This window comes from Miscanthus floridulus, chromosome 1 (assembly GCF_019320115.1).
Source record: "Miscanthus floridulus cultivar M001 chromosome 1, ASM1932011v1, whole genome shotgun sequence".
Classification (NCBI taxonomy): Eukaryota; Viridiplantae; Streptophyta; class Magnoliopsida; order Poales; family Poaceae; genus Miscanthus; species Miscanthus floridulus.
Genome location: NC_089580.1, coordinates 94081026 through 94105230, shown reverse-complemented (window position 1 = coordinate 94105230; position 24205 = coordinate 94081026). Strand labels below are relative to the sequence as shown.

The following is a 24205-nucleotide window of genomic DNA, read 5'->3' as shown; positions in this document are numbered from 1 at the left end:
GAATCCACGGCCCTCTAGATGCAGGCGGGAAAGGGGGCCTCCCAAGCTAATCCCTCCCGAGAACCAGAATAGTGGCCCCTAGCCCACTCTCTTCTGGGCTCACCAGTCAACCAAGGAGGAGGACAACAAGTACCCACCCTCTCCCACCTAGGGCAATAGGGTAACCAGAACAGGAGTCAGGGCGATGCTCAATCAGCCTACCGCCATAAAGGGTAGCAGTGTAGCAACAGGGAGGGTAGAGGTGAGTCCGAGTATAGGGAAGCTGGCATCTCTCTGAATAGATTCCCGTGTTTCTCTAGTAGACTACTTTCTATCCGCCTCCCTTATAAGTTCAAGCCATCCAATCATACCAAGTACGATGAAAAGACAGCCAAATCAATGGCTTTGCATCTACTCCTAGTCGATCGAGCTGGCGGGTGGAGATGATGACATCAAGGCGCTTTATTTCCCCATGGCCCTTGAGATAGTACCCCTCGCATGGTTCGACAAGTAGCGTCCTGGCTTGATTACGTGTTGGGAGGATCTAACATGAAAATTCTATAATAACTTTGTGAGTGTCCTCACCCATCAAAGTACTCGGATAGATCTCAGAAGTTGCCGACAACTCCCTAATGAGACCTTTTGGGATTACTATCGCCGCTTCATAGAACTATGATCCCAAGTCTTCGATGTTACTGAGAGGGAGGTGATCGAACGCTTTTCAAACGGGATCAAGGCCAAATGGTAGTTTCAGGCTTTCTGCAATGACAACCCGGAAACAACAGATGATTTTAAGCGCATCATCCAGAAGATGATCACTTCCCAGGAGAGAACTTGGGAGAGATTTTCCAATTGGTAGGACAACCACGACAATAGGGGTAGCAACAATAGAGCCAACTAGGGTGGCCAGCAAAGTAGGAAGCGAGGCCCCGATAACACCCTGGCCTTCGTTGATAAACCCAAGAAGGACAATAAGCCTAAGAAGTTTGAAGATCTAGGCAAACTACCTTGCCATTTTCACAAAGGTGCTAGGCACATGATGAAACAGTGCCAACAACTAAAGGACTTGGGATTTTACCACAAGGATGACAAGGGTAAAGGCCAAGAAGAGAAAAAGAAAGATGGGGAAGACCAGGGAGGCAAAGGCTTATAGCATCCCAAAGTCACCGTTAATGTCATCTTCGCCGAAGTTCCAAACGCCAAGAACAAGCAGCTAGACAAGCTGGCCTTATGGGATATTATGGCATCAGAACCCGCCACTCCAACATATCTCAACTAGTCTGAGTACCCAATTCAATTCTCAAGGGAGGATCAATGGACCAATGTCTCCAATGCTGGATATTATCCACTAGTCCTAGATCCAACCATTGCGGGCATGACAGTCACCAAGGTCTTGATAGACGGTGGCGCGGGATTAAATATCATATTTGCTGATACCTAGAGGAAGATAGGCCTCAACTTTGCCAGCCTACTCACACCAATAGACTCCCCCTTCTATGGGATAGTACCCGGCAAAGGTGCCATGCCACTCGAAAAGATCATGCTCCTGGTTACATTTGAATCCCTTCTATGGGATAGTACCCGGCAAAGGTGCCATGCCACTAGGATAGATCACGCTCCCGGTTATGTTTGGATCCCTAAACAATTTTCGAACGGAGTTCATCAAATTCGAGGTGGTGGATTTTGAATCATCATATCATGCCATATTTGGGCGTCTAGCTCTAGCTACCATCATGGCGGTTCCACATTACCTGTACCTTCTGTTGAAGACGCCGAGTCCTAATGGGGTACTCTCCCTTCGAGGTGACTTGAAATGCTCATATTACTATGACGTACAAGCAGTCCATATCGCCACTAAAGCTCAGGCTACACTTGAAGCATAGGAGATTGCCGTGTTCGCTAGTCAGACTAACCCAAAAGACTTGGAGATTCCGATGAAGAAGGCAAGCATCATCGCACCGCCACTAGATGCAAATGTTATGAAGGTTGATCTAGGTACTGGTGATCCCTCCAAAACGGCAACTATTAGTGCCCACCTCTCTAAAGAATAGGAACTCATGCTCACCATCATCCTCTAGGAAAACAATGATATCTTCGCTTGGAAGACAGTCGACATGCTAGGAGTCCCAAGAGAGTACCCGGCTGAGCATAGACTAGATCTAATCCCCGGCTCTAAGCCAGTCAAGCAGCGATTACACCATTTTGCACCCGACAAGAAAGTAGCCATCAAGAAGGAGATCATGAAGTTGTTGGTAGCCAGGTTCATCTGGGAGATACTGCATCCCTACTGGCTTGCCAATCCCATCTTGGTACAGAAGAAGAATTCAACCGACTGGCGCATGTATGTTGACTATATGGATCTCAACAAACATTGCCTCAAGGACCCTTTCGGTCTACCGCGCATTGATCAGATTATGGATTCCATGGCTAGATCAGCTCTTGTATCCTTTCTTGATTGCTACTCGGGTTACCATCAGATTGCTCTCCTTGAAGAAGACCAAAGCAAGACTTTCTTCATCACTCCATTTGGCACCTACTGCTATACGACTATGTCATTTGGGCTCAAGAATGCTGGAGCTACATACTAGTGCTCTATCCAAACTTGCCTGAGCAAGCATATCGTCATAATGTAGAAGCCTATGTTGATGATGTGGTGGTCAAGACTAAGGATCCATGCATGGAAGTCGAAGCTCAATCTGACTAAGTGCGTCTTTGATCTCCCTTCTAGATAGCTCTTAGGCTTTCTCATTAGCCATCATGGGATTAAAGCCAAGACAAAGCAGATCCATGCAATCACCGAGATGGGCCCTCCCCGCTGTGTTAAGGACGTCCAAAAGCTTACAGGGTGCATGGCTACACTTAATCGTTTTATCTCTCAGCTCGGAGAGAAGGAGCTCCCATTTTTCAAGCTATTGAAGAAGATAGGAAAGTTTGAGTGGATAGAGGAGGCTAACCAAGCATTTGAGAAGCTCAAAGCCTATCTCACCTCTTCACCCGTTCTCACCCCTCTAGAGAGACGAGAAAATCTGATGCTATATATTGCAGCGACAGCCATGGTGGTCTACGCAGCTATTATTGTGGAAAGAGAACAAGGTCACGCATACAAGGTACAATGACCTATCCACTACATCAGTGACGTGTTGTCAGACTACAAGGTCCGCTACCCACACGTACAGAAGCTACTCTAAGCTCTCTTGATCACTTTGCGCAAACTTCACCACTACTTTCATGAGCACAAGATTACAGTGGTGACTGTCTTCCCACTCGGTGACATCCTACGCAACCGTGATGCTACGGGATGCATATCTAAGTGGGCAGCCAAGCTCGGAGCACTCAACATTGAATTCACCCGCCACAAGGCTATCAAGTCTCAGGCTTTGGCTGATTTCATATCCGAGTGGACAGAACTCCAGCAGCCAACTCCTAAAGCTATTCTTGATCATCGGAAGATGTACTTTGATAGTTCGCTCAAGCTAGGAGGAGCAGGAGCTGGTGTCCTCTTCATATCGCCAGATGGGAAGCAACTTAAGTATGTTCTCAAAATCCTCTGGCCAGCAACAAATAATGAAGCTAAGTACGAGGCCCTCATTCACGACCTCTGAGTTGTGGCTCCACTCGACATCAAGCGACTACTCATCTATGGCGACTCCTCTGCGATCATCAATTAGGTTAATAAAGATTGGGATTACACCAAGGAAACCATGGACGTCTATTGCACAGAAGTGCACAAGCTAGAAAAACACTTCCAAGGCCTAGAAATCCATCATGTGGTATGAGACCTCAACGTGGCAGCAGATGTCTTGGCCAAACTCAGATCAGACAGGGCATAGGTTCTAGCTGGAGTATTCATCGAAGAGCTATCAGCACCATCCATCAAGTGAGGCGATGCCAGCATGACTGATAGAACCATATCCAACACAAAGGTCCTGACTATCATACCAACCTGGACCCGCGTATTCATCGATTATATCTGAGAGCAGAAATTGTCGTCTGAAATGGGAGAAGCCGCTCAAGTCATTCATAGGAGCAAAAACTATAGTTGGAGACAAGCTCCACCGACGTGGTGCATCCTTGGGTGTCCTCCTCAAGTGCATTTCAGCAGATGAAGGCAAGGCAATCCTCGACGAGATCCATTCAGGCTGTTGTGGCAATCATGCTACCTCCAGGACTTTAGTCAGCAAAGCCTTTCGATCCGGGTACTACTGGCCAACTGCGCTAAAAGATGCCAAGAATCTAGTCAGGCATAGCAAAGGTTGTCAATTCTTCGCAAGATAGACTCATGTCCTAGCCCATAATCTCATCAGTATCACTCCATCATGGCCATTTTCATGCTAGGGACTTGACATGGATGGACCTCTCAAATGAGCTAATGGTGGTTTCAAGTACATTTATGTTGCCATCGACAAGTTCACTATGTGGATTGAATACAAGCCGCTTGTCAAGTTCGGTTCAGCCTAGGAAGTTGAGTTCATATAGGATATCATCTATTGCTTTGGCATGCCCAATCGAATTATCACAGATCTAGGTTCTCCCTTCACAGCCATCGAGTTCAAGAGCTGGGCATAGGATTGCAGCATCAGTATTGACTATGCCTCCGTCGCCCACCCACAAGCTAATGGATAGGTTGAGCGAGCTAACGGCCTCATACTAGTCGGACTCAAGCCACGGTTGTACGATGATCTCAAGGACTATGGTTACCAGTGGATAGATGGGCTACCTAAAGTGGTTTGGGTGCTACACACATAGGTCAGTAGGGCAACAGGGTACTCACCCTTCTTTCTAGTGTATGGTTCTGAAGTCGTACTACCCGCAGATCAGATTTAGAACTCACTAAGGATAGAGCAATATGATGAAGGAGAAGCAGAGCATACTTGGTGGCTTAAGCTAGATAGCGCAGAAGAAGTCAGAGTTAATGCTACCCTCTAGTCAGCTCGATACCTTCAGAGTGTACGCCATCACTATGAAAAAACTGTTTAGCCTCATACTTTTCATGTTGGAGATCTCATCCTTCATCGCATCCAAAAGACTGATGGTTGACCTAAACTGCTCAGCCCCTGGGAGGGTCCCTTCATTGTCTCCAAAGTTACTCGACCAGGCTCTTTCGAGTTGATGACAGAAAGTGGTGATCCAGTCAAAAACTCATGGAACATCGATCAACTTTGGAGATTTTATGCCTAGTAGTAATTTTAGCATTATCTAGTAGATTCTGTTTCATGCTTGTGTAATTTAGGTTCCTGGTTAATATAATAATAAGAGTCATATATTTTTTGCCAAATCAAAACTATCCCTTAGTTAACCAACAAGGTACACAGCCTAACGGTTGTTCACACCTTACCAGTGTAATCATGCTACCCCTCTATGAGATACACCGGCTACCCGCGCTGGTATACATCTCTAACTTAAATGTCACCTCTTTCATGAGACACACTGGCTAGCCATGCTGGTATATGTATCTGACTTTTAAAGTCACCTAAACAGAGATACGCCGACTACTCAGTTGGCCCACATCTCTACGAGTAAGTATTTTGTCGCACCCATGACATCTAGCCCTGCGCTCACACATGTCATTTCAGAATGGATTTCTCTGGAAGAAGGCGACTGACTCGTCCTTCTAGCACGTGAGCCTCAAAGAAGACACTCATCAAGGTCCCTTGATTACAAGTGCTTGAGCACTTCACATTGACATTAAAGTTGCACACGGTTTTTACAACTATCCCAACCACGCCGACTATTCGATAAACCGTATTAGGTTCCTAAGTAGCCCAACAAGACATATCATATCTGTAACTAATAGGCTAAGTTTTCATTAAACTTACAGCCTACACACGCAAAATAACATTGTTTCTTACAAACATGCCTATCCGGCACACTGACTTAACAAGTTTTTACAAACTTACACAAGCCTATTCACTAGGCTTCTCCATCTACAAGTCTGAGTCTTTGGCAATTATGATGGACAACCCAGAGTTCTTCTTCATCTCTCTCCACGGCGGCTAAGTGATCTTCACTATCGTATTTCACCATCACTTGATGGAGATCCACAGCTAGATAGAGTACTCGGAGCGTACTGAGTACACTCTAAACGTAGACTTTAATGGCTCCTTGTACGTAGCCTTCAAACTGGTTGGGGATCTGCTTCGCTATATCCATCCACCTTCTATCGCCGTCTTCTGGAGTTCAAAAAAGGAGGGCGAGTGTCTTCACAGCTTCCCAGAGTGTGTTGCGTTCTACCTGCACCCTCTCCAGCTGGGTCTTCATGTCCATCACTGATTTTTAGAGCTTGCATCAAATCACGGTCAGCTCCACGTTTCATCAGTTTAGCTCGAGCGAGTTCTTCACTCGTTCATTCTGTTACCTCTTTAGTCTGGTTGTGCTTAGTTCTTAGGGCTTCATTCAGCTCTTTCACCTCGCTTTCCAGCCGCTGGGTTTTAACCTCCTCATCTGCAAAGAGGGATACATGTGATCATTATTACGGTCACCGACTACTACATCCAAGAACCATAGGGAAGCCATACAGTTCTTTTACCTTTTAACTTGGTTTCAAAGAGCTTGGCCTTCTCCATCATCTTCAACAAAGTGTCGAAGGCATCATTCTTCCTCGTCTCGGTGGCTGCCTTTTGGCGCTAAGATTCACCAATCTGAGAACGGAGGATGCAAAGAGCCTCCTCATGGTGATCCTGCATGGACTTCCATTCCGCTTCCTTCATGGCCTACTCCTCCTTCATCCTGATGAGCTCCGCCTCGACTTCTCAGACCTTGGCAGAGACCTTCTATTTCATGTTCTGGGCACATGACTGTTTCAAGGATAAGATCTCAAAAAATACTGACATCAAGAAATAACATGGTATAATACATACCCTCAGCTGGCCATCAAAGACAAAGGCCTGGTTCAACAACTTGGACCAAGACTTCATCAACCTAGCTAACTTCAAACTATACACCTAGAGCTAGGTACCTAGTCCGGTGACCAAGATGACTTCTTCCTCTTTGTCCAGCTGGGTACTCATCATCGCCATGTCTAGAGCAGGTGCACTCAGAATAGCAGTATTCACGCTTGCTCCAGCGCTTTGCCCATCTTCACCAGCGGTGGCCTCAGTTGGCTCCGGTCTTGGCAGCTGGTCCGCTTCATTGTCTGTGGTTGCTACTATCTCTGGTTGTGGCACCTCCATAGAGTCTACAGCACTTGGTTGAGTAGGCGGCTCTACTCCATCCTCAACGCCCGCTTGCTAGGCCTCTTTCCACCCATTTGCCTTCAACATCTGGGTTCATTTCAACCCAGGCTTCTTCACTCTACGCTTGAGTACTCAGTGTTTTTTGAACCCTGACAAGTGCAGAGTCAATCACTATTCTTGGGGTGATGCAAGAATTCAAGAGAAAGCTTCAACACTTACTTAGTAGAGGATCTCTTCTTCAGGGTGGGACTACCTAGCGTTATACCGCTAGACGACCGATCTAGTTTTAGACTTGACACTAGCGCTGGTAGTATTGAGTCATCCTAGCGACTCATGATGTCTGCATCCTGTCCAGGTTCATCCATGTCACCTTGAATTAGCACTCGGGTGCTTATCAGGTCCGGTGATGACATCCTATCAAGACTGGTTCAACAGTGTCAAGTATATCGGCGATAAAGTTCAATGCCTAATTCTCCTCGGAAGCATACTTACTGCCTGACAGAAAAATGACGTGTCCTCTTCTTCCACCTCCAGCTCCTCATCAATAGTTTCACGAGCTGCAGCCGATTTAAGATTGGATTCAGAATAAGTTAACTTTTAGGCTACATGGAGATACCGGATTACTGTCACATGTTCTTAATGTGCAAGCTCAGCGAGGCCTCTTGGGCACTGTCCCACTCACACTAGCATCGACATCGGCCTCTAATGACCTTTTCCTCCAAGAGGCACCCTGCCTTGCACTTGGGTTAGCCTAGACTATGAAGTTGTCCGGGTTCCCTTCTGAATCACTCTTGGCTTCTCGATCTACAGGAATGGCGGAGGCAACGCTTCCTCTGTTTGCCCTGGCCTGCTTCGCTTCCACCAACTCCTCCAAAGGTGACACGCAGAGGTAGAGAGGGCAAGTCATTGAAGTTGCGTCCCAAATGCTGCACCAAAAAATAGCGTCTCATGGAATCAGTTTCCATAATATCAATTTACTTCAAAATCACATGTGTCAACATACTTACAGTAGCCGGTGGATGCTCGTGGTCTTGCTCTTGGTACTGGTACGTCATTACTGATACCTCCTAGAGTATGTCCTGAACTCTTGCCAGGACTTCATCCTCCGACAATTCTTCAGTCATCACTCAGGCAGGGTCTTCTGGCCCGATGTACTCGAAGCCATAATGCACCCTCTCCTGGAGCGGCTGCACCCAGCGCCTAATAAAGCTGGCAACTACTCAAACTCCATTCAGGCCATGGTCCTTCATAGCCGAGAGCTGTTTGAGGAGTGGATGGATTCCTTCAAGCTCTGTCGCATTCATAGATTCCTTTTCCCAGTGGGCATTGGGCACTGGTGCGATGTTGCTGTGTACCTCCAGCGGTGGCCACATATTCACCGTGTAAAACCACTCGGTCCTCCAGTTCTTCATAGAATCGACCAAGGTGTAGTGGAGATATTCATTTTTCTTCCCTAACTAGAATTGAATACCGGTGCCCCCCCAAAACGCTAGGATTTGTTGCGTCTGGATGCAGTTTCAGCTTAAAGAAATAGCGAAACAAAGTGATGGAGGGGGGATACCAAGGAAAGTTTCACAAAGATGGACACAGATCGACAAATACAAGATGGGTTCAGATGGTTCAGGGTTATGCCATAGTAGTACAAAAACCCATGCAGAAATGGACAAGCTGGCAACCCTAGCCCGTGCTAGATGAACGACATAAAGAGAACAATCTCACCCGACTCAAGGTTTGGAATACGGTGCTCTCTAGGCGCTTTCCATTCGTTAGGCTTCTGGTCCGGCAAGTAGCCCTGGTCATGGAGCTTCTAGAGGTGCTTCGGCTTCATGCTCGGCGCTGACCAGATCTAGGCAGTGGTGGCCATATCCGGCACTTCTAGTGCCCTCTTCTCGACAGTCTTCTTGGTGGTGATGCTCAAGTTCTTGCCCTTACCCATCAAGCAGAGTTTTTTATAGATCTAGGGTTTGTGAGAGCAAGATTGCAAAGCGCCCATAGTCGCTCGGGGGCTAAGGCCAAAAGAGAATGGAGCAGGGGGAGATAATGCTCAGGAATGATTCCCTTTTTATAGAAGGTTTACACCGTGATGTGGCCTGATAATCACGCCAACGGGTACGGCGTTTTGGTCCCCCTTCCATTTTAATGCTGCCACACAGTTTGAAACAACGGTTGCATGCCTTTTCATGATTTCAGAAGCGTCACGCTATTCTTAGATTTATTCTTTGAGTTTACACCTATCGGGTACGTACCACGATATGACCAATGACTAAATGGCTACATCATGATGTACTCGGATGGTTCATGTAGTACTCGGATAACTGCTCAATAGAATGAGTCAAAGCAACACAATACTCGGATGAAGAATTTCTTTTTCAACAGTTCTCCCGATACAAGGTTGGACACTTTACAACCTTCTGACTACTTGGTTTCTGTGACCATTTTCACAAATCAAAGCTCCTACTTACTACTCGTCAGGACACATCCAACTCACTGCCATAGTTTTCATAGTGACAACACAGTGCATCCAAGACTAGTGTCAGTGGTACAAAACTTTTGGGTCTATTGGGTTTGGGCAGCAACAGCGCTTCTTTCGGCGTCTGTCTACCCAAGCCGAATTCGCTACCACCACTCGGACCAGCAGCTAATCGTCAATGAACAGACATCGACAAGCATGCTCAAAGAACTGACATGGGACTGTTGGATGAGGGAACATGTCTCTCATCACAAGGCTTCTTCTACCTGCCTTGCCAGACCATTATGTTTTGCACCACAGTGAGACTAGCCTGCTTCTAGTCTCTATCACAAGACTTCTTCTAACTACAATATAATCTACTACTACCAACAACGCCCGAGGGCTTCTCTACTTCACACACCACCATATTCACTGGCTACAGACTCAGAGCTACTTTGTTATTCCTCAATTGCTATGCAAGAGCTCGCCGGGAGGGTTTTTATAGGCCAAACATGGTGTTCATGGACCGAGTTCATGAACAGTGGAGCCGATAGTTCATGCTGCTCAGTACAAGTCTGTTTACTACGCTACAAGGGTACAGAGGTCTCCCACTACACCTTTACAGTGCATCAGGACACAGCGCGTGAAGCCACAGTATACTCAGGTGGCATATTTGGAGCATATACTACTCTTATGTCAGCCTGCATTTACTCTTCACGGGCAATGAACATTGCCTCACCTACTTTTTGACAATTGGTCAGGCAATAATTTCTTCGGCATCCCTGAGTATATTCTTTTTGGATCCTAGCGCCGACTACTACTTAGACATAGGCTCGGGGGGCTGCTGGATACACATCCTCAGAGGATGATTTTTATTCTTTTCAAGAATTTGTAGAAAACACCCTCCAACTCTTTGTTCTAAACAGCAAGTGCCTCGGGGCTACACTCAGTGAGTGCACTTTTTTAGGAAAGTGCACATCACCCGGAGTTTTCAAGAGCACTCTATGGTTTCTCTACAGAAAGCACTCGAACAATACTTGTTTCTACTTGGCAAGACCTGAAGGAACAAGAAGGTTTCCAAGTTTAACCATGAAACGCTCGGGGGCTTATCGATGCAAGACCCCAAGGGTTCCCTATCGGGTCGACTTCTACGCTGGGCCCATGGCTGGCCCACTATCTATTTGAAGGACACGGTGCAAGGAGGCGTGGACTTCAAGCCATCAAGGACCGACCTAGTCGGCTTACTAGGAAAGCAAGATTCTGTAATAGAATTAGGACTCTTCTGTTGTAACTGGCTAGGACTAGAAACACGCCTTTGCCCTCTCTCCCTATATAAAGAGATGCACGGTGCACCTCCTTGTACCCTAACAATCATACAATCAATCCAGTGCAAAAGGCTCACTCCGACTGGACGTAAAGGCTATTACTCGATTACGAGGGTCCGAACCAGTATAAATCGCCGTCTCTTTGCGTTCACCATCCAGTTCCTGAGTTCGTCGAAGCCCATCGAACACCGTGACGGGTTGTCGGTCGTCAAACACCGATAATATTTTAAGCCAATTGCCACAACTGCACATTTTTAATTTAACTTTACAACACACTTCGATATTTTGATGGAAAGAACCAAATCGTTACAAAAACCCTATGATGGCAAGCAACATGTTCTAGAAATAAAAAATGAGAATGTAATAGCCACAGCAATGCAAATGAACATGAAAAAAATGAATGTGACACAATGTGGTGCACTGATGTTTTTAGCGTGTTCAATTGTTATGGTTAATTCTATGAATGCAATTGGTTATCTTTATTCATTATATAAATGGACCAAAAATAATGGAATTTGTCAAAATCTAAGCAAGGTAACTGAATTCTGTCAACTTGTTAACACAAAGGCCATGGGATCTGCGAGTTGCTAATGAAGGAAGTCAGGGATGTGGCACAAAAATTCTTTCAGCTTCCTTATGAGGAAAAAATGAAGATTAAGATGACACGTCAGAATGGATATAGGTGTGTGACTGCATAAACATGCCTATTGTCCTTAAGTCCATATATGGTTATTGGGAAATTTATAATTGTTCCTTTTTTCTAGAGGATATCAAAGACTAGGCGAGTTTATTACCATGGAGAAACCTGACATGCATGAAGCAATTAACGTAAGTTGTCTGATATCTATTTCTCTCTGCGTTTTTTTTTCATGCTATATATATTAGTATGATGGAAGTTAACCATGAACAATTTTGGTAAAACATTTAAAGGATCTAACTAGGTATGATATCTATGGCAGTACTTGACTCCTATTGTACCTGGCAAATACGGAAATCTTGGTAAAGCAATTGAAGGATCTAACTTGTGGTATGATTCTGAATTCTATCTTTCCTCTTTGATTTTTGTCACTAATACATCTAGAGTCACCTTATATAGAGAACATGGTCAATTTGAATAACTGCACACCTAAAACTGGAAACAAATTCGATATGAAAAACTAAGTTTCTTTCATTTTTGAACAATAGGTTTCATTTTATAAAACCCACTTCTACATTCTTTTTCTGAAGAAGTATGCATTTCTCAGTAATTATCAGCCAGCAGATTGAGTATGAAAGAACATTTTATAAGATACCGTGAAACCACTCTAATCAAAGTGCTGAACTACTGATAGAGTGATTGTGTGCACAAAGTAAATTGTGTGCGCGCGCGCGCGTGTTGTGAAAATTACATAATAAAGTATATATGTAGTCCATACACCCCGACACATTTGTTATACATTGTAATTAAGAAAAACTGCATATATCAATAGATATGCTGCTACCACCAACAATGTAATGCCAGTGCTATAACAAAAGCTGTTGACTATAGAAAACAATAGAACCTTTGGATCATGTAGCTTTTGCATGTTGCTACCCATGGTCACTTGCAATGAAAACAAGAGTTTGCCTATTTCCACCAGCGAAACAAATCAATAGCTTTCTTGCAGGCCTGAATATCCATCAAATTCTAAGTCACTGCTGGAAAACTATATCAACCTTCTCAAAGGTTAGCTTCTCTACTGTACTCCAATCATTCTCTTTTTCTCACCTTGACACTACGGGTACTCATCATGCTATTCCTCACTACAGATCTTTGAAGGAAGATCATGCGAGGTATAGCCTTGGCATTGGGAGGGACAGTTGATGCATTTGAAGGTACAATAGCAGGAGATCCTTATTGGGGAATCCGGCTGGTTAGCTATATATCCCGGTTGGTTAATTGATATTCCAGAAGAGAAATGCACTAAGACTGGGATGTAAGGGAAAACATGGTGGCCATTAATTTCTTTTAAAATTTTGTTGTCCTGAAATTTATGCTTTCTAGGTTGATACATCTAACAGTGTTTTTTTGGTACTTTCATGCATCCGGTTAAAAATTCAGGGGGTCTCACACAGATTACGGTTAGTACATCTTTTCGAGAGTTGTTTTATTATTGGTCCTATTTTGTACTTTTCAAATTGTTGGATCACTTCTCTCACTTTATTAGATCGAAAACCACAGGTCTTCTCACTCTGGTTAACCAGGATGATGATGATATATGTGCCCTTGAGGTACTTGTTTCCTTCTTCCCTTTTGTGTAACCTTGTATGTATAATATTATTAATTGTATTATCACTTGTCACCCACTACCGCAGCCCACTCCACTGCCCTAGTCAGAAAAGCTGAATCGTTCCTGACGTGCTCAGACCAACCGACCGGGAATCCAGCTGACTGACGGAGAAGCTTGTTTCGGGGCAAGCGCGCGCGCTGGCGAGAGGCTTTGGCGCGTGGGTAGATATTTTCACGAGCGTCTGTCTGACCCACACGACAGAGAGGGCTGGAAGGAAAAGGGGCGCGGACAGAGGGCGCCATGCGGGCCAGAAGCCTCAAAATTTCGCTCCCTCATCCGGCATCCGTGACTTAGGCTCCGTTTATATCAAAAAATTTTGGATTTTGGTAGTATTTCGTTTGTATTTGGTAATTAGTGTTTAATTATGGACTAATTAGGTTCAAAAGTTTCGTCTCGCGATTTCTCGACCAATTATGTAATTAATTTTTTTTTCGTCTATATTTAGTACTCCATGCATATGCCGCAAGATTCGATGTGACAGATACTATGCAAAAATTTTTGGCAACTGAACGGGGCCTTATCCCCTCCCTTGCCTTCCCCCAAATCTTGCTCTTTCTATTCCTTCTCTTGCAAACTCCAATCGCGGTGGCGTAGGCGAGCGCCCCACCCCGACGCGGCGGTGCGGCGGCGCGGGCGAGCGACACACACCAGCTCAGCGGCGCGGGGCGGGCGCGCACCTCGGCTCAGTGGTGCGGCGGCGTGGCGGCAGGGGCGCCCCCTGGCTCGGCGCGGCGTTGCGGGGCGAGGGCGCCCCTAGGCCGGCGGTGCGGGGCGAGCGCGTCCCCCGGAGCGGCGGTGCGGCGGCGCAGGTGGGCGCGGGCTTGGACATCAGTCGGCGCGATGGGGTGCTCCGACGTGTGCTTCACCGACTCCGCGTCCGGGCTTCTTCTACCTCATGCTTCCCTCTCCTCTCCAGCTCTCTCTCTCTCACCGACTTCCCTTTTCTCTGTGCTCCACCGTGTGCTCCGGTAACTCCACGACCAGATCGGGTGCCTCCATGACTGGATTTGTCCTCCCCACCATTGGAGCGTCCGGATCCAGTGCCCCCGTGGCTGGATCCGTCCATCCCCTCACCGGATATCTTTGTACTGGGTAAGCTCTCACTGATGGACATGTATTTTTTCCACGTATGTGCAATACTGTGTTGGCCTTGTTTTTTTTCGTTGGAGCACCACTATGTTTGTCCCATGTATAAAGCTGAAACTTCTACACGTAAGGTTCTCAATTTATTATGTAAAAGTAGTGCACAATAAATCATAGGTCTGGTACCGTGTATAATTTCTATTTCTACATATCTACTTACTAATGTCAGATTACTACAAGTAATGTCTGTTCAGGGTTTATTGATGCCTTGGACATGCTCTTTTTGTTACTGCATTGCTTCCGGTGTGTACACTACCAGATTTATAAGACACATTTTCATTTATTCAAATATTAGTAGATAATGGATTTTCATTTGTGTGTACACTACCAGATTTAGTAGTTATTTCAGAACACTCTTCCAGTGTGATCTTGTAGCAATAATATTAGCTAAGATGAGAACTTTATGAGGACTGTCTTATGTGATTTACTATAATTTGAATTGTTAAATTAGTTTTCCTTGATATGAGTCAACTCAGGGCCAGTTTGAGTATTCCCTGACGGTTCATGGCTGTCAGAGAAGAAAGTGGCATTCCCTGACGGTTGATAGCCGACGGGGAAAGTTCGAATGTTCCCTGACAGTTTAGCACCGACGGTTGATAGTATGTGACATGTGGAGATGTCTGGGTTTTAGGCATCCGACGTCGCAACTTGCTCGAAACCTTCTCAATTTTTTACCATAGACTCTACATGCGATAACACGACGCCCGACAAATTTCGTCATTTTTGGACTTCGTTCGGATTTTATATAATTTAAATACACTTTTCCCGCAGGTACCTCATCATGTTACGTCAACAAGATGCTCGAAATTTCATGTGAGTTCTTGGATACGGCCTCAATATACACCAAATATCATGAATATCATTTTTTGAACGACCAAATTCAATTATTCCATGGACCTGCAGTTCAAATTTGAAATATTCCATAAAATTCAACGAAACAAAAAAAACTAACAAAATATAGCAAAAAAAGTCAAAATTGTCCCAAATTTGAACATGGAGTTTTAAATAATGTGGGAAGGCCTCACAAAAAAATGGGTCAAAAAAAACCAAAAACAAAATATTTTGCCGAGTGCCGGCCCTGGCACTCGGCAAAAAGGTCCTTTGCCGAGTGCCAGGAAGTGGCACTCGGCAAAGAAGGGATCTTTACCGAGTGCAGGGCCTTGGCACTCGGCAAAGGCCCTCTTTGCCGAGTGCCAGGGCCGGCACTCGGCAAAGAACTTTTTTAAAAAAAATTGACGGCGTGGGCGGGCTCGGCCGTCAAGTGCCATTTTTTTTGTCGAGTGTTGCACTCGGCAAAGAGGGCTTTTGCCGAGTGCCGCCCTTTGTCGAGTGCCGGACACTCTGTGGCACTCGGCAAAGCCACTCTTTGCCGAGTGCCGGACCGGCCGGTCCGGCACTCGGCAAAGAGTGGCTTCGCCGAGTGCCCGATTTTTGGCACTCGGCAAAGCTGGCGGCACTCGGCAAATCTGCGTTCTCCGATAGTGATAGCTAGCTAGGTAGCTTAATTACTAGTCATCATGTTTCACTTAGGTCTACTCAAATGGAATTTATCATCCCACGGTTCATAGAGTCATCAACAATTCCCCTTGTTGCCGTGTATCTGCTGTGTTTTTCTACGAGGTATATCATAAGTGACTACTACAAATGGAATTTACTTTTTAATATTTTTTCATAAGTGACTACTACAAACGGTCTTTACAAATGGAATTTAATTACTTTTTAATATTTTTTCTGAAAGTTGAACCCATTGATGCAGACGAACTTCGATACTGCCATAGAGCCCGTGGGGTTTTGCAAGGAGAAAACTGGTGGGGTCGCCAAATATGAGAAGGTCGTGTATGGGGAGCATCTGTTTCGCATGGCCTGTGATTGTTATGATGATGTATAGGTCGGGTCACATTATTTGCACATTTACATATATATATTGTTAATCTAAAAGAAAGGGATTAATAGAATCTATATATGATGAAAGATGTCGTCACTTTTTCTGTAACTGATGTTACATTTTGTTATTTTGTGGAGTAAAGGGTTAGTCAACTTACTCGCTGGCTCCATATCAAAGGGATGACGATTTGCGCATGACCCTGTCGGCTGCCTACCATGCGATTTGCTCCAATAATAGCCAATGATTTTTTAGGATGTGTCTTAATCACTACTACAACAGGCTTATCATCATCGCTAGCTCCGGAGACCTCATCATCGCCAGTATCGTCTCTCTTTGATGAAAGTGGACAGTGATGAGGTGGATCATCGCCGATTATCACCGTTCTCAACTTTTATAAACTGACGGTGATAATCAGGGAAGAAAAGAATAAAAGGCGCTGGCCAGCCCATCTTCTATCCTTGGAGCTCATTGCCAAGGCCTGGATCCCAAACCAGGGCGAGGAGGGATCTGATCTGCTCTACTATGGATCTGACGAGCGAATGGATAGGTGTGTGTTTCTTATTAATTATTATTTGAACTATTATATTTAAGGAGGGATTAGAACATTGGTATTGTAGCACTTGTGATTTTTTTGACTGGTACAACCGTTCAATTGTCTGGACCTGTGCCAGCCATGGGTGTCGACGAAGAATCAGGTATCGGCTTTTTGCTTGCCTTACCATGTACCACCAGTGGCAATGCTAGCACTTCCAGCCCCCTTTCTGGTACCGGTCTCTCGCTCCATAGTAAAGATTTCTCTAGGGTCTTTGTTATATACATTTTCTTTATCATTTTCTCCATATTCTTTTGGGTCAATATCCATATCAATAGGCATAGGTTTAGCCATCTGTTCCTCATGTTCAACCTGAAATTGCACCATAGACAGTCTCGATCATTATTTTAACATATTCTGGGGTCATTGAATTTGTTACTACTTTTCCCTTCACAAATGGAGTTGCAGTGTGTTGGGTTTCATTGGAGTCAAGTGAAAACCAAATGTGCGCCAAAGCTTTTTTTTTAGAGAGGGTAAAAAAAATGTGCGGAAAAATGAAATTGTGAAGACGTGGTTTACAATTCTAGGGTTTTCTAGAAGAATTGTTGGAGTTCTCAATAATTTGGGACATTAGGTCCATATTAGGGATTACTAAAATCGTTGATATATTTATCAAATTTACCAATGAGCACGATAAGACCTCCGCACAAGGCATGCACGAGATTTATTCAATGGTACGCATGTGCGATTGCAGTTCAATACCATAGAAATCTTACCTATTCCTGTATATACGTAACCCAAATAGGGCTATAGAAAAAGTTCTTATAGATCCTGTTTCTAAAATTTCTATGTTCAAATAAGACGTAATTAATTATATACAGCTTGGTTTGTGTTGGTAAAGGCAACATTAATGTAATTAGTAAACGGTGGTACCTGTTACACCCTAAAGGGAAACGGCTTTTGTTTGGTTGCTCCCTTGAGGTCTTGATCGTTTCTGTTCCCGCGAACTCACGAAGAAGAGAGGCTGTGAGACTGCAGAGGCAATAGGAGCGAAGCGAGATCGCATAACACCTGGAGGGGAGCGGTATTGACATTTCGTATAGGCCCATAACAATCCCGTTGTGATGGATTACAACCCGATCCAATCAAACAAAAGTGATGATATGTGAACTGTTTACACGTCTAAACTGACGAACCAACACTACTACTAGAAGTATTTGTAGCGGTGGCCAGCCTAGCCACCTCTACTCTTCCATTTCTTTAAATCAACGATTTGTATAGGCAGTTATCCAACTGTCTCTACAAATCGTATTTTTTTTTGAATGGCTGGTAACATGAGCCGCTTCTAGAAATCGATTTATAGAGACGGCTGTATTCGGAGCCGCCTCTAAAAATCGTTGTCTAGAAATCACAAGTCTAAGCCTAAAAATAGAAAAAAAAAATCAAGAGACCCCACCAAGCAACCACACGCGCACATTGTCACAAGACATGTGATTTTTGGCCGTGGGGGCTCAAACCCTGAACCTGTAGGCTCATGCTTTCTTCTCTAACCACTCCACCCATACGTTACTTGTGTCCATATGAGATATATATTCTCCTCGTATTATTTTCATCCAATTTTGAAATAAGAAATTAGGACCCCAAATGAATTTAACTGAAAAAATGTTTCAACTACGAAGTTGTAGATATCGTTGAGATCTCTAACTTTAGTTTTGGTCGTTTCGCCAGCCGAAGTTGTTTGAAAATTTTGAATTTCAATCGTGAGAAATTCAAACGTAATTTTTAATAGATGATTTCAAATGAAAATATTGTCGACTATAAAGTTGTATTGCTCTTTTGAGATCTACAATTATGTTTTGGTCGTTTTTCGTTCGAGATCGTTTAAAAAATTTAAATTTTATTGTGTTGCACCTATTAGAGACGACTCTAGATACAACTGCCTCTAGAAATCTATTTGTAGAGACGGTCTGATCTAGAACCGTCTCTAAAAATAGAGCCATATGTAGACATGGCTGAAAATAACAACATTTTTTATAAATATATTCGTAAAGACGTCTCGGTTCAGAGCGATTCGCAGATCGAGGTGGCTGTGTCTATTCAAAAAGTGGTGTTGCTAAAAAAAATCAAATCGGCACCGTGGTGTGTGACTGGATCCACTCGTTAGCTAGGTCGATGGTTGTCAAAGCCAGTGCCATCTTTTGGAGAGCAGCCTGACCTGGCATAGACTGTCGTTCGTCAGATCCCGATTTTGGAGCCTTCCTGCGGAGTGTGTTGTGTTGTAGGAGTAGCTATCGTGCGTCGTACTTGTACACAATTGTGTGGAAGGAACAGTTCTTTTGAACGAATATGTTGTGGAAGAGTTTGGAAAAAGTTTGTAAAACCTCGCAATCGATCCTTTCGCCGTCGTTGCTGAAGAAAATAATATACTTAGACCTCTTACAGTCGTGCTCAGCTTGCGTACATCAGCACATCTATGGTTTACACTTGTGCAAATAAAGTCGTCACCACCTGTATGGCTGTATCTCCAGTATCTGCGGGCTTTTGTCCTCATTGAGAAAATGAATTAAACCACGCAGTCAGCGTAGAAAAAGCCTGCACGAAATAAAAGCACTAACTTTTGACGTCTTTCAAGTGCCAACTATTCGTCCATCTGTCCACTTCGAAGTTACGTAACGTACGTACATACGGGAACAGGAAACAGTGAACTTACGGCGATACGATAGACTATGGAAACAGCAGCTCGCGGGGCGAGTTCTCGAGGTGTCCAGAAGTTGATGCATGACTCTATATATATATATATATATATATATATATATATATATATATATATATATAACTACTATCCTGTAGCTGGCTACAAAATAACTTATTCTGTAGCCACTTTGAGTTACGATAATTACTATGTTAATTTACGAGATTATAGTAACTTCTTACTATGGTAAATATCTCCATGTGTTATAGTAACCCAACTATCGTAAATATGTATTGACATTATCGTAAATTAATATATAAAATTATGGTAAATAGAGGTGGCTACAGAATAACTTATTTTTTTGTAGCCGGCTACTGAATAGTCTCTCCCTATATATATATATATATATATATATATGACATTTCGTCTTGTGCAGCACGGGCACGGCTGACTGGCTGAGTGGCCCACAGCGACTCGGTGACAGCTGCGCGCCACTGCTTTGCTCGCAACGCGTGGTACATGTGCCGCCGCCGCTATATATGTCCACCTTGCGATTCTAGTGTAGCGTAAGCACCACTTCTGTTGCAGCAGCGCACGGCGGCGCGGCGGGTGTCGACTGTCGTCGCGCGCGTACCCGATCGATCCACCCGTGCCGCCGGGACGGTATATACATATATGCATGGCTACGCTTCCCGCGCCGTGCATCAGCCACCAATACCGCCGCCGCCGGTTCTCGTCGCCGCCGGCACCAGTACTCCTCCCCCATAGCCATTCCACTCATCTCCGCCCGCTCCGCCGCAAGGCGCTGTCGCCGACACTGTGCACGGCGACGGCGGCGTCCAGGAGGGAGGCTGCGGTGTCCCGCATGCCGCGGCTGGCGCACAGGGAGGTGATGCTGGCGCTGGCGCACCAGATGGAGGCACGTCTCGGCCCGCGGCTGCTACCCTCGGAGGTGCCCGCGGACGTGGCCTGGTTCGGGGATGCCGCCGTGCCGGGGGCCGCGCTCGGATCCGTCGACGTTCACGGGGGCGCGCCTGGCTCCTCGGTACGCTTCATCCCGGTGCAGTCGTATTTGTTTTTCGACAAAAAAAAGCTCGTGGTTTAGCTGACTTTCGAAATTGCTACGATTACATTGTTCTTTTTTTTCTGTTGAAGTAGATTTCAAAATTAGCTACTCTCATTAGGTTTAGTTTTAAATTAGGTTCGAAACAGCGTCGGAGACTATAACAATTTCAAACAAGTAATCATGCATGCACCAACATCGGTGCACCAGTGCTCACATATTTTTTATTTTGTGGCGGGATTACATGCATGCAGATTAGGGATGAAAACGGATAGGATACGAACGGATATCACCGATATTACATTTGTTTTCGTATTTTTGTCCGGATTCGGATTCAAATATGAATAGTGTCAACTATGTCGGATATGATACGATTGGATATCGACATCATAAATATACGATTTGAGTATTTGGATACGGATACGGTATCGGATGTTAAATATCCGGACTCGGATATGGACAGATCTCAATCCTTCTAAACGGATTCGATTTCGAATACGATCGGAAAATATCCGTACCGTTTTCATCCTAATGCAGATGCAATAACAAGATGACAAGCCGAGACTAGCTTGTAGTAGGATTCAGCCTAGTCATCCAGGCCCCAGAGATGGAGCTACCCATTGATTGGTTGCCTAGAATATAGCAACCGGACCTGGCCCATTACGAACTGATTAATATGGTGGGGTGTCCCTGAAATCGTAAATAAAAGAGAGAAAAACATGGCACCACAGACTACTATAAAATTATTTATTTATTGCAACTGCCTCTATCAAGAGTCTCTAGAAATCGATTCTAGATGGACGTCTATGTAAATAACTCATTAACAGAGGCCATTTGAATTAGATGGTCGACCTGCCTGCCTCACTTAATAAAAAATATCCACTTCTAAAAATGCTTTTCATAATGGTATATATCAGATAAGAAATTCTTTGAAGTGAGTATATAAGGAATTCTTTGAAGTGAGTATAAGGACCAAATGCATAGTAATTAACCTATTAGTTTTGATATTTCAATTATTTACTTTTTTGTTCACATTTTTTATTTTATCTTTTATTTGTTAGCATTTCTAGTGAGGTTAGATGCATTAATTTCATTATTGACATTTATTTGATTTTTTAAAAAATGTTTAAGTGTTGTTTGAATTTTAGTTTTTTTTTATGTTTCTGCACTTCTTTTTGTTTATTATATTATAATTTCAGTGAAAGTAAAATTTTAATATAATTTATATTTGAAACTTATAATGAAAAGTTTAGAAAAGATAAGAGCATCGTCACGAGTTTTGTAAAATAACTCCCTATTTTGATTTTTTTAGTAAAAAGGGCAAGAAGTGCCCTTCAACAATTTGGTAAAATAGCTTCTTAGAAAAAAAAAAGTTGCTAAATATCCTCTTTAACTCTGTAAGTTTTCATAGTTGGGAGAAACTCTATATCCGCTCCCCATGTGGTGTTTTTCTCGGGAGGTCGGATTAAACTGGACGCATGAGCAAATTAAGAAAATAAAGGGTTCCAGCTGAGAAGGCTATAAGAGGCAAAGAAGATACCATGAATTTAAGCTGTTAAATTAAGAAAATAAAGGTAACCATTAAAAAAAAGGTTTGATTGATTAGAAATAGTTCGGGTTCCGAATGTAAAATTGTTTAGAAAGTTATTATAGGAGACTGTTGGAGAACGATAAAATTTAAGTTTCCTATTTCTGTTGTTAACTTGCTAGATCTATTAGTTTAGCAAGTAAACTAAACCAAACTCCAAGAGATACTCTAGCAGCTTAAATTCACGGTATCTTCTTTTTTGGGATGAAAAGATAACAACTCAAATTCACCCAACCACCTTTGGCTAACGCCTCACTGGACTACATGTTTTTCTGACAGTGGCACTATCACACTTATAAATTGCCAAACGGGCCGCATGTCGAGCCGAAGAGGGCCTCGTGTTTGGACATCGGCCCAAGTTCAACCGACCAGGCTAATTTTTGGGCCGGACTGTATGCCGAAGAGGGCTTCGTGCTTGGACATCCGTCCAAGCACGGTATGCAGAGCAGGGCGGGCCAGTCTGAGGCCCACGCACGTCTCTGCTTCTGTGGCCCCATGAGGGAGCACCGTCATGGCTCCGCCACAATGTCACGAAGGAGCGCCGTTGCTGCGTCGCGAAGGAGTGCTGCCGTGCGGCGGCTTCCATGGGATAGTGATGTATATTTCCAAAAACAAAAACAAAAAAGAAAAATTGTACCAGTCGTAGCTGCCACCGCCCTTCCACCACTGTGCGCCACCAGATTTGGCATTCTCCTTGCCGGATCCGGCCTCCCTCCTCCTAACTTAGGCCTCGTTCGTTTCGCACGGATTGAGGGCCGGAAATAATCCAGCCGATCATTACTACTGTAAATAAACTTGCCATTCCATCCGGAACCGTTCCAGGCCTCCGTTCCCCGCTAAACGAACGGGTCCTTATTGTGTTTGTAGCTCGTCGTCGCCACCCCTCGCTAGGCCCGCACGCCACAGCCACCGCCTTCTCTCGCTGCGCACACCGCCATCCCCACTCTATCGCCAATCATGCATGCTGCCATCGTCGCTAAGGCACCACTGCCCCGAGGTCCGAACACCGTCGTTTGCTTATGGAAGTTTACTTGGTCAGCAATCTAGGCCATTAATTTTTAGTTTCTGGTGGTAAAGGTTTGTTGTCTGACGATAGCAACCAAACAGGCTCTTGCTCCCTTGTTAAAGTCATGCTCTCTCTGTGCAGATCGACTTCATGCTGGAAGCCTGGTTCCACCGCGCACTCCCGACCGGTGGCGCCATCGACATCACCTCTCTCGTCGTGTTCCTCAACGGCACCACCGACGCGCCACATTTCCTCATGGAGCTCATCCAAGGCGGCCCGTCCTCCCTCGTCGTCCTCCTCGACCTCTTCCCGCGCAGGGACCTCCCGGTCCACCCGGACTACATCGACAAGTACTACGGCGCGACCGGCGTCGACGCTCATCGTATCAACATCGAGAAGATCCCTCAGGTCCGGCCGTATGTCTCGCCGTCGCTGCTGGTCCGGAGCCTGTGGTCACCAACGGCGGTCGTCGTGGACGTCCAGTGCGGGGAGGGTAAGGAGGCCGTGCTTGAGGAGATTGTGCGGGGCCAGCTTGCACAGTCCGCCGTGGAGCTTCTTGATGTCTGGCTCCAAAAGTGTGCGGGGAGTGTCGTGGAGATGGAAGAGACGGAGAAGGAGAGCTTGGTGTCGAGGGACAAGATGATCTCAACCACATCGGTGAAGCTTAACCTGTCTGCCAACCTACCCAAGATATTTGACAAGCATGTGTCTGATAGGGTAGTGGCTGAAATCGACAAGGCCTTTCGTGGGCCATAATGTAATACTGCAATACACTATAATCATTAATTCTGTTCTTTTGGCTCCAACTCAGATTTTAAACCTCACTTTCGCCTGCTTCCTGTACGTAACTAGTGAGATCCACGTAATTTCTGTGTGCTAGGATACTCCATTCGTCCAAAAAAATAGAACTTTTATTCAAACTTTATCCCACAGAACTTGTCAATGTAGCATTTGGACAACTAGTGAGGTCAAACCGTCAAAGTATAGAACACAGTTATCCCGCGACAGGCCGCGCTCTAATGCGAGCGTGCGACCCCGCTCGCTGTCGCCTCCACCACCATG

General features: G+C 44.8%; 1 protein-coding gene and 1 pseudogene across 1 annotated transcript; both read left to right on the top strand.

Moving 5' to 3' along the window:
- Positions 1 to 11335: 11335 nt before the first annotated feature.
- Positions 11336 to 16265, top strand: LOC136460449 (2-oxoglutarate-dependent dioxygenase 33-like; annotated as a pseudogene).
- Positions 16266 to 20076: 3811 nt separating this feature from the next.
- On the top strand, positions 20077 to 23935 carry LOC136489771 (red chlorophyll catabolite reductase-like). The gene is made up of 2 exons (XM_066486322.1): positions 20077 to 20531; positions 23285 to 23935. The coding sequence occupies exons 1-2, from the start codon at positions 20166 to 20168 to the stop codon at positions 23897 to 23899; spliced, it is 981 nt and encodes a 326-aa protein (XP_066342419.1). The 5' UTR covers positions 20077 to 20165; the 3' UTR covers positions 23900 to 23935.
- The last annotated feature ends 270 nt before the right edge of the window (positions 23936 to 24205 follow it).

Coding starts and splice junctions, on each gene's coding strand:
- LOC136489771 (XM_066486322.1), top strand. CDS start 20,166: ATGGCTACGCTTCCCGCGCCGTGCATCAGCCACCAATACCGCCGCCGC. Junction 20,532..23,284: donor GGGGCGCGCCTGGCTCCTCG/GTACGCTTCATC, acceptor CTCTCTGTGCAG/ATCGACTTCATGCTGGAAGC.